The sequence below is a fragment of the Hyposmocoma kahamanoa genome, unplaced genomic scaffold, assembly GCF_003589595.1.
Source record: "Hyposmocoma kahamanoa isolate Upper Pololo Valley unplaced genomic scaffold, ASM358959v1 87, whole genome shotgun sequence".
Lineage (NCBI taxonomy): Eukaryota > Metazoa > Arthropoda > Insecta > Lepidoptera > Cosmopterigidae > Hyposmocoma > Hyposmocoma kahamanoa.
In genome coordinates, this window is record NW_020654422.1 from 13,582,902 (window position 1) to 13,594,471 (window position 11,570).

At 36.5% G+C, this 11,570-nt stretch overlaps 1 protein-coding gene across 1 annotated transcript; it reads right to left on the bottom strand.

Moving 5' to 3' along the window:
- Positions 1 to 6,601: 6,601 nt before the first annotated feature.
- On the bottom strand, positions 6,602 to 8,185 carry LOC113235386 (jerky protein homolog-like). Its single transcript, XM_026471067.1, has one exon. The coding sequence runs from the start codon at positions 8,183 to 8,185 to the stop codon at positions 6,602 to 6,604; it is 1,584 nt and encodes a 527-aa protein (XP_026326852.1).
- Positions 8,186 to 11,570: the final 3,385 nt, after the last annotated feature.

The window sequence follows — 11,570 nt, forward strand, 5'->3', positions numbered from 1 at the left end:
CAAATTAACGAGTAGGTTGGTTTGTAAGATGTAGTAGCCTACTTGTACCTTTTAGCAGTTTTTTTTCCATAAGAAACAACCTTTACAACTAAAAGAGGAGAGGACACCAATATATCCCTAATTTTTTTGTGTAATAACCGAGAAAGTTAAACGCATTTCAGTGCACATATATTTAATTTTGAACAACTGCTTTGAATACAAAATTTTATACTTACTAAAAAATAAAAATCACTTTATTCAATTAAAAGATAGTTTTGTTAATTTATTTATAGCAGTTTCGTTATTTGTAAACTTATTGTGGTAACAATAAGTTGAGGCAGTATCGACTCTTCGTATCGAGAAGTATCGAGGTGTCGATACTATCTCAGCTCGATTTAAAAACTTCACTAATACGGTTCATTTTGCTTGGGTCGAGCGACAGGGGCACAGTTTTATTTAAGTATTTATTTTTTTACAAACGAAATTAAAGCTATTTCAAAAATGTATATCGTATAATATATGTGTTCTATTTAGTTCAGTTGATATTAAAAATATATATAAGGTACCTATTGAATACAGCGGTTGTCTTGTAAAAAATCCCGAAGTAAGTGTCTGTTTTTTTTTTTGAAAATTTTTAGAAATCATGGTTTTACGCCATATATTAGTCAATGTATATCCTCAATTTTACTATATTTTTTTTCCAAAGTGATTCAACACTTCACTGTTATTCGGAATAAACCAAAACCATCTGAGGTAGTTATAGACTCGTAAAATAGATAACCTAAAGCGGCTCTACGAATGTCATATTAAATAAATGGGAACGTTAAACGTTACAATTTTGGATATTTGTAGTTTTATTTTAAAAAGTTATTGTGTCGTTTTACTCATTATATAATGTACTTTCGATATCAGTTTCACGGTTTTTGATATCTCTTATAGTTACGGAATAATCGCCTGGGCACACTCAACGTTTACACCCCGTGTATCTCCTAGCTCATAGGTTCCCAAAGTTTTTGGCTCAAAATAAGATGAAGATAAAAAAAATTCAACGCCCACCATTGCAACAAATAATTGACAACACGTATTTTTTATATTAAGTTTAAAACAAAAATCCCAAGGAAAAAAATACATATCACGTAGTGTAGCACCCCCTGGATGGCATCAACGCCTCCCGATTATTTCCGAGGCCCCTACCGCTCTCCTAGGACTCTTCAGCGCCCACAATTTTATCAATTATTTTTATTATGATTGCATCGCTGAGCTAATTTCTAAACGAATTTATCACAATATTTTAAAATATATCGCTCATTTGGTGCTAGACTGACGCAATTGTACTTACTTGTATCTATAAATGCACACTGCCAGCTTATGTACATTCTTACACAATTTGGTAGTGTGCATTTGTAGATATATTGCCATGTTGAGTACATTATTAGCTGTAATTTGTCACTTGAATTAAAATGCACAATGCCAATGACTGATAAACTTTTTAAAATTTTTGTGTGACAACCTAAAAAACATTCCGCGTGAACAATATATTAGGGTCGTTATTAAATTAAATTGTTTTATCTCAGCTTATTTTGGCATTAATACCTAAGTCAGGAGCGGATTCGGACCTGGAAAAGAGTAGTTTCTCTAAAGATGAACTAAAACTTTCTGGACGTATGTATACGAATGTATGTATGTATGTACATGAATCGTGTGATTTTGACAGCTCGCCTGCAGCGCCTATAGCGTCATCTTTAGAAAATTTACATTTGCTTTCAGACAGTGATAACGAAACAGGACAAACTTTAGTATCAGTAGATAGAAGCCAATCAGCAAAAGGGCTGGCTCCACAGCTGAACTGGCGGAAAGCTTTAGGATAACCCAAGGGTTTACCCACGGGCCTTGGTCTCGGTGCCCTAAACCTGTACAAAATATTGTCCAAAAAAATTAATAGGCTGTCTGGGAAATCCAAGAGCAGCTACCTTGCCCAATGCATTAGCATAGCCATACAAAGGGGGAATGCTGCTAGTATCTTGGGCACCTTGCCGCGGGCCCAATTTTATTCATATAATTTAATCCTAGTTTTACTTTCTAGTATTTAAGCTTTTATTATGCATTACCTATATATTATGAAAATAAAATAGAATGATTTAAAATACTGAGTTAATTATATATTTAAAAATGTTCAACCCTTGTAAATATAAATAAACGCATGTTTTATTTACGATAGGTCTCTGAATCTCTATGATTTGATCTCTTCTATTTAAGGATGACATAATGTTAACGCCTTTGATCACGCAATGGTGTAGTAAAACGGAACGCATAATGTATAAATTCTCTGAATGGAATGACCTCTCATCTTAGTACACGTACAGTTTATTTGTACTAAAATATTAAGAAGTTATTTTGTAGGTATCCATAATAACACCAATAATAGCCGTGGTAACCTAATGGTTTGACCTACTGCCTCTCAAGCAGAAGGTCGTAGGTTCGAATCCGGACTCGCACCTCTGAATTTCTTGGAATTTATATGCGAAATTTAAATTCAAATTTCTCATGATCTTTTCGGTGAAGGAAAACATCGTGATGAAACCTGCACGTTGAACAAGGTTCACAACCCTCGGAAAACGTGTGTGAAGTCCCCAACCCGCATTGGGCCAGCGTGGCGGACTATGGCCTAAACTCTCGTCTGAAAGGAGACCCGTGCCCAGCAGTGGGACATATAAATAGGTTGATGATGAATACACCAAACTAGTGGAGTATTTTCACAAAAAAAAATTAATATCATGGTAATAAAAACACGACATTATATTGCAATTAATAAAGAGACATCTATTACCAGCGGCTGGTAGCTGTAAAGGTACCTGTCTGGGTTAAGAAAAAACCTTCAAAGGTTTTTGACAGATGGTGCTACGCCAAAAAAGCCGTTTAAACCAAAAACAAAGGTCGGCAACAATCATATTGAAATTCGTGAGGTCTGCTGATTCGTTCAGTAGCGCCACAGACATATATCTAGATAGATGCCGCAAGTGTACGTACTTCGCATGCCCAAAGTAAGTGAAATTCATTTACTTGCCCCTGCTACACTTCAGAACGCACTCGACCGTTATCATAGATCAGCCTTTGCCAAAGTGGGCGATAACGCCTCCTTGTGGGCGCTGCAGGCCTAAAGGGGAGCGGTAAGAGACCCAGAAAAAAAAGGGGGGCGTTGTGGAGAGGCTTAGAGGGAGATTTGTAATTTCATCTAGGAAGACTCTTAGACACCGAATGAGCTCTCGACTCTCGACTACAACTTGTGAACGTCAACTAATATTAATTAAGAGATTGCTCAAACTAACTTGGTTCGATATTTCTCTCCGTGTAGTTCATATTATGTATCTGTCCTGTTATATTGAATAAATAAACTAAAAATCATGTCAATCAGTCGCTACGTTTCGAAATGAAAGTAGACACAAACAAACAAATAAAAAGGCAACCGACACAGTTTCGCATTTTAATAGTTATTAGTATTCCTAGATAAGTAATTTTCGTAGATAGTAGACCACGGCCAATCATGTTTTAACAAATTTTTGTTAAATAACCCGATTTGTGCATTCCTGTATCAATCGGCTGGTTCATAGAATACTTGTTCTTATTTATTGAGTACGATTGAGCGTCGAATGAGATGAACGAGTTTATGCATGTTTGTCTTATTCCTGTCGGTGCGTGCTGCTTGTGCAATCCTAATTATAATCAACGTAATATTTATTTTATTTTCATTTGCGGTTTCGGGCGTAATAGATAAGTAGTACTTGAGTTCAACACTTTTATGTATTTCTCAAAACAAAACAAGGTCGGAAGTAAAAAAGAAGAGCCGGCAATACTGTGCGGAATATATTAAATTCGGATTGATTGAAAATCCCACAAACCCATCGTCACCTTTGTGCCTTCTATGTCTAAAAACATTTTCGAATGAAGCAAAGAAGCCTTCAAGACGGCAAGATCATTTGAATAAAATGCATCCACATAAGAAAGACAAGAATGTAGCATATTTTCAAGACCTAGAGAAGAAGCATAATACTCAGCCAAGTGTAGCAAAACTCTTTTCGGCGGGTGCTAAGCAAGATGACGACGGACTTCGAGCTTCGTACAATATCTCTTTGTTAATTGCTCAAAAAGGCAAACCACACAACATCGGAGAAGAGTTGATTTTGCCAGCAATAAAGGAAGTAATAACTACTGTGCTTCATAAACCGGCCGCAGATATTATCCGAAAAAATCTTTTGAGTAATAATTCTGTCCAAAGACGAATTGATGAAATGGCTGAAAACATTGAAGAATCATTGTGCAATCATCTGAGGACTAGACAATTCTCAATTCAGCTCGATGAGTCCACTTTACCAACTAATGAAGCATTGTTGCTGTCTTACGTGAGGTTTATTAAAGATGAGAAAATATGTGAAGAACTATTGTTTGCTAGAAATTTAGAGACGGATACAAAAGGCGAAACCATATTCAATACACTGGAAAAGTTTTGTGATGAGAAAGAGATTCCCTTGAAAAATATTATATCAGTTGCTACGGATGGCGCTCCGGCTATGACAGGGTGCCGAAAAGGCTTCATAGCGTACTTAAAAAATAAAATTCCAGATGTCCGTGCTGTACATTGCGTTATTCATAGACATTTGGTTGCTCGAAATATAAGTGAACGAATATTTCAATCACTGCAAGATATCATCAAAGCAGTTAATAAAATCCGTAAGAGCTCTTTGAATGAAAGATTACTTCATCAGCTTTGTGTTACTAATGACGAAGATTTCAACCGTTTGTTGTTTCATACTGAAGTTCGTTGGCTATCAAGAGGCAATTGTCTGACTCGATTTTATAACCTGTTTGACTCTGTGACAGAGTTCTTGGAAACTAAAGATACAGAATTGCGCAACAAGCTCATTACATCAAAGAATGATATAGCTTTCATGACAGACCTGTATAAAGTTGTTCAACGACATGAATCTCCAACTGCAAGGCGATGAACTGAAGTTAATTAAAACAAAAAATGTCGTTGCTGCTTTCGCAGCCAAACTGCTTGTACACAAAAAGAATATGGGCAGATGTGAGTTTCACAATTTTCCGACTTTATCAGTATCCTGCAGTAACGATGACTTGTTTGCCTATTGTCAACATTTGGAAAACCTCCACATTGAGTTCACCGAACGATACCAGGACATTTTGAACTTGGAAATACCGGACTGGGTGTTGGTCCGTTTTCAAATGTCAACACAGCAATAACCTAAACTGGAAGAAGAACTTACTACTTAATTTAATTTATTAACTTAATTTATTTAATTACTGCTACAAAAACCGATCCCGCAATTGTAACCTGGATTGTGGTCAATCGTTCAACGATTCTTTATAGCATTCCCATCGTCATATTTGTGTGAACGTGGTTTTAGTGCTCTGACAACGCTGCTTACTAAAAAGAGAAATCGTTTGCATGTTGCCGAACGTGGTGACTTGCGGCTGTTCTTGAGTAAATTGGAACCTGATATCAACAAACTTATTAAACAGCATCAGATTCATCCTTCACATTACTTTTTATATTAGAATCAATTAATTATGTTTGTTTTATTTTGAATAAAAAATACTCTGTCTGAATACTATAAAGTTGCGTTTCAATAATCATTCTCATTAGCAGGTGTAGCCCGCAAGAGTTAACTTGAGACCTGAGCGCCGTTGTGTACTACCTACTGCGCTCAGGTCTCAAGTTAAATCTTGCAGGTTATAGTAAAAAGTCTCGTTTAGAATGAATGTTTAATCTCCGCTAATATAGTTCACAATAATTAATTTAATTTGAAGTTATAGTGGTTTTTAAGTAGGTGAAAAAATGGGGGCGCTAAAATATAATTTATTCTCACAATGAGCAGTAGACAAAATAAGTTTGGGAACCCATGATTTAAGGCGTGGCATTTCAACACGAGCCTAGATTTAAGGAGGTGAGGTGTGGGGGGGTCACCGCTTGCGTCCCGCAATCCGAGTGCTGAAAATGACTTATGAATACAATAAGAACAAGCCGAGAAAATTTGACACACATTCGACGTCAACAAGCGCCCGATGTCGACTGACAGGGCAACCGGCGGCACGGCCGGCGTGTCGTTAAACCACTAGGCAATCCGTAAATTTTGGAAGAAATATAAATTTAATAACTACAGGGCTTCAGTTGAAAACCAAAATTTAGCAAATTCACTGTAGTACTTAAATAGAAATACGAGTATCTCCATTATAAAAATCATAATTATTCATAATTAGATACAGTGGACCCCCGGTAATCCGGCAAACATTATGCAGGGCAGTGTCGGACTATCGAATTTGTCGGATTATAGAGCACTGCCTAAGACCCCTATAGTCCGGATTTTTTTACGAAAGAGTACCTTGTAATCCGACAAATTACATATCTAATGACGAGAGTCTATATATTATACGTACATATGTATGTACATACTTTGAAGTACAAATCAGACTTAATTTATGTAAGTCGAATTTAGTAAATTAAATAACAATTGAGAGCTTACGTTTTATTATAAAATTAAGCATAAATGCACATACACATATCTACCAAAATAATCAAGAATTATTAATCAAAATCATGTAGTGAATACTATATCAAATTATGAAGCTTTGAAATATTCATCAATTTTTTTTGTTTAAGGTTGTTATAACGCGAGATCAGAGCTTTGTCCCTCAGTCTTCTCAAAAGTAAAAGTTCGTTGTAGGTTGTACCATTCTCTTCAGCCCATTGTAAACCTAGCTCAAACGCGTTAACTGCGTCTTGATCTGTGACTTGTGGAGCAGTTGCAATCACGTCGTCGTTATCTTCCTGATCGTTTGTTGTATTATTAGAAACCTCTTTTATAATATCTTCGTCAGACATTTCAAGAAAAACATTTTCTTCTTTATCCGTTCCACGGCACCAGACTTCCAAATCTTCCGGACTTATCTGTGTTTCAGTAGAGACTTGTTCTATAACTTCCGAAGTTACACTGATTTGTGGATCGTTGCTAGGAGTGGTGATTATATCTGGCCATAACTTTTTCCAAGACGATTTAATAGTTGATGACGGTAACGCACTCCACGACTGACTAAGAGCAAAAACCAAGTCTTTCATATTAAATTCTTTTAAAGTTTTTTCTATTGGTTGGTCTTTTGATACGGCTCTCAAAAGTAGGTTTTTTTTATAGTCTTGCTTAACAAACTGAATGATGTTCTGGTCCATTGGTTGAATCAGTGCAGTGCAATTTGGCGGAAGAAACATCGCAGTGATGCATTTATCCTCAGTTGTCAGTTCTTCTTCAGACGGATGACCGGGAGCATTATCAAGAAGCAACAACGCTTTTTGAGGAAAATTATGATCTTTTAACCATTTTCTAACTTCAGGTACGAAGCATTCATCAAACCACTTTTTGAAAAGGTCTTTTGTCATCCATGCACTTTTTTGTCCGTAATAGTGTACAGGTAAATCGATGTTTTTGAATGCCCTTGGTTTATTAGATTTCCCAATGACCACCATCTTAAGCGCGTGTGTACCTGCAGCATTAGCACATGGTAGTATGGTTACACGCTCTTTACTCACTTTTCGTCCAGGTACGTCTTTTTCGTGACAAGAAACGAAAGTTTTGTTAGGCATCACACGCCAAAAAAGCCCTGATTCGTCTGCATTATACACCTGTGACGGGTCAAGATTTAAATCGTTCACCTTTTGCAAAAATCTTAATTTAAAGGGCTCTATGCAGGTGGCATCGTTAGAAAGTTTCTCTCCTGTAATAGTCATTAAACGTATGCCATGACGACTTTTAAAACGTTCTAGCCATCCTTTGCTGGCCACAAAATCATCTTTCTTTGTTATTTCCTTATAAAAAAACTTAGCTTTCATCGCCAACAAGGGTCCCGAAATTGGTGCATGCCTGTTTCTTTCCTGAAGAAACCACATGTACAAAGCTTCTTCCACTTCTGGATTTTCAGCTTTCTTGAGTGTCTGTCTCTTGCCTGGCCCGCAGTCAGTAGTTGACACGAACTTCTTAATCTTCTCGTGGTTTTTTTTAATGTCATAAATTGTAGATCGGCCTACGCCGTATTCACTTGCTAAACTACTGAAAGTTTCATTGCGATTTAAGCGATCTAAAATATCACATTTTTCTTTAATTGTCAACGTTTTGTGCTTTCGCTTCTGGGTTTGTGACGACATTACTAGATACTACATATACCTAATACACAATGAATAAATATGTAGTAAACAATGAACTTACGCTAGGCCGTACCGCTATCACTAGTAGTCAAATTCAAACTAAGTAAAACAATGCATAGGTACGCGTCGAGCACAATAGCGGTGGCGCGTACGAGTTGTGACCTGTTCAAACTTGCGTGATCTATATTAGCAAAGATTGTCAAACATAATTCTGTCATGTCGGATTACAGGGGGCGCCGGATTAGACAGGGGCCGGATTACCGGGGGTCCACTGTATTTTATTTAAATTTTTATTGAATGACATTCAATTATTTTTATGAGAGATTACTCCATTAATTTGTTATAATCGAACACTCAGAAAAAATTATTTCGATCCGTCCGGATTCGAACCGACGTCTTCTAGTATACCGTGGCAGACGTTATACCAACTAAGCCACGGAACGAACCAGCGGACCTCACGAATTTTTCTATGTGCTTGCGTCGTATCTTTGTATATGGTTTCTCAACGACTATTTAGCCACAGCGCCATCTATGAGAAATCTATGATATTTCCTCACCCTGTTAGATCTTTACAGCTACCAGCTCCGGCTAGAGATGTCGCTATTCATTGTATTTACATTTTTAGTGAATTGATATTCAATTATTTTTATGAGAAATTACTCCACTAGTTTGTTGTAATTATTAATACAAAGATATTTTATTCTTAAATTATTCGTTCTAAACTTGCACTGTAGTCTGTTTTCAGGATTTTATATGATGGAGTAAAGTACATTCTATCGCGTAGCACTGTAGTTCTATGCGATATCCTTATGTGTATCGTGTTTTTTAATAGTAAATACCTAAAGGAATAACTATTTTACTAGATCATATGTCTAGAAAAACAGTTTTTTCAGCTTCTCCAGTGCCTTGCCTTAACATCTCATTATGTTATTCTATAATCTTGTTAAAATATTTTAATTGATACAGACTATTGAGCTTCAATAAACGAAGAAATTCTAAAGCCCAAACCGTATTTCACTTACAGGTATACAAATATCCATGAATAAAAATAATAAAAACGTTATAAAATAATTCTAACAAGTTAAAAAACTTGTGAACAGATTTTTAACGCAATTTAAAGTTATTTCCTAATATTTTATTTTTTAGAAATTAGTGTATTAAAATACTCACAGGTCACGTTTTGACCTTTTTAAAAACCTTTACTATTATAGTATTATGAAAAATACATTGGTGCTGTTGATTTTTGTTCTTGGAAGTTTTCCCCTAAAATATCTGACATTAATTAATTAACCTTTTGGTTGTGTTCACGTTCACGTGACATGAACAGACAACCTGACCAGACATAAATTACCACGTGACGATAATAGGCTACTAAGCAGAGTACTGACCGAATAGCAATGTGCAAGACCAGCCTGCTGAGTAGACGTTTCCTTTGTTTAACATTTAAAAATTGTATTGTAGATATACACGCATACATGTAAATAGAATTTGTATAAATAGTCTAGTTTTTATGAATAAAAATCTCTTTGAATCCAAACATCAACGCTGTCTCATTGACGACGACGGAACTCTCCTGACTACAGCATCCTCTCACTGCGGCCAAGACCCCTTTAGCCGTCAGCTTATCTGATCAGTCTTGTGAGTCTGTGAGACTGGCAGTGAGAAAATCCACTCCTTGTGCCTCTTATCCTTCCCATCTTCCGTCTGTTACCTTAGGTCGCATGGTAACAGGCGTCCTCTACCTATCTATATATGTATATATAGTAGTGTATAGTTAGGGCTAGGGTGTTAGGTAGGATTGAAGGGTTGTTTGGGATAGGTTACAGCTTTCCCTTACCATTTCATGTATAGCCAGCTAGCTTTAATTTAACCGCCTCCGTGGCCATTTTGTTACCATACCGGTGTGTTACCATACCGGACTGCCACGCAGAGGTCCTCGGGTTCGATTCCCGGGCCGGAAGAAATATTTGTATGGCCTACATTTATTTCTCTCGTGAGTTTGGGTGTAATTTGTGGTTGTCTACGTGTGTGTCCATGGCACTCGCGACCCAGGGTTTCCCTAGTGCGGGGCTATGTTGAGTGTGTGCGTGTGTGCGTTATAATTATAATATTTTTTATAATTTAATTACACATACAAGACGATACTCAACAGTAACACTCATATCACACCCAACAAATACTACACAAACACAGAGATAAAGTTAGTTGGCTCTACAGGTTGCCATTGCTATAAAGAAAAGTATGTAGCGAATTACATTTTATATTATGTTGTCGAGTGTAATATTTTTGGATTAAAAAAGCATAAAACATGATATAGGGTTAAAATTATATTTATCTCGAAATATTCAAACATACATAGGTATGTAGGGGAGACCAGGGCTGGTAGTTCCCGGGGTAAGTTTTCTCACAGCAAAAACTTTGCAAGAAAATATATAGCAATACATGTGAAACACGTCGTTAAAGCGTCAGGTGATGCGCATTCTCGGCAGCCATTTCAGTTACTCCGGCGACGACGGAATTATGGCTATGTGCGTGGAGCTGTCAAAACATCACATAAGTACATTTTTTCTTGTTTAAATTATTTGGTCTGTCTTTATTTATTATGGGCCGATTCACACGTCACTTTTCCAAATTGTAGTAACACTAGTAAGGAATCTTATTATTTGAGTATTTTTTTCATTGATTCTATTACTTTGCCGGTATGTCAGTCTTCGTATAAAAACGTAATTTGTGGCTGTAAGTTCCTCCTTCGAGGGGCTGGTGGTTCCTAGGAACAACTTCCCCAATTAATCTGCAATCATTTTTATGACCATTCTTCTTTGTTTTAAGGATGCGAAACTACAAATGGGCTCATGTCAAATATTTAGACAAGATGATAGAGTCACTTATGTGTGTCTCAACTGTGATTCAGATGAAGAAATGAGCTATGAATAATGTTACTGATGAATAAGAATGTAGTTGACTTTCCTCCTTCCTCTCCTTCCATCCTTGTTATTCTGTGATAATTTAGGCGGAACAATTTGCTTCAAAGGCGGTACAACGCGCCCCAAAACGGGGCTGAATGTTCCGCTCCGAAATTTGTCAAAAATTTGCCTCTATGAAAAAGACTATTGAGATATTAATAAGCGACTATACTATTACAAAAAGCGATAAACATTTGTTCAATATTTCCACATGTTAAAAAATAAATTCTTCATTTTCAGTACAACACTTCAACTTATTTGAAAATCGGAACGTTCAACCCCGCTCTTCCTTACATGTATTCCAAAAACCCAGAGGTGCAAGTCAGGATTCCCACCCATGACCCTCTGTATTATTATCCTTTTATTTAATAAAAAAAATGTGCTTATTTAATTCCATCTCACCTGATGGAAAGTGATGATGA

Bases quoted from the DNA above. Each gene is read 5' to 3' on its own strand.
- LOC113235386 (XM_026471067.1), bottom strand. From the start codon at position 8,185: ATGTCGTCACAAACCCAGAAGCGAAAGCACAAAACGTTGACAATTAAA.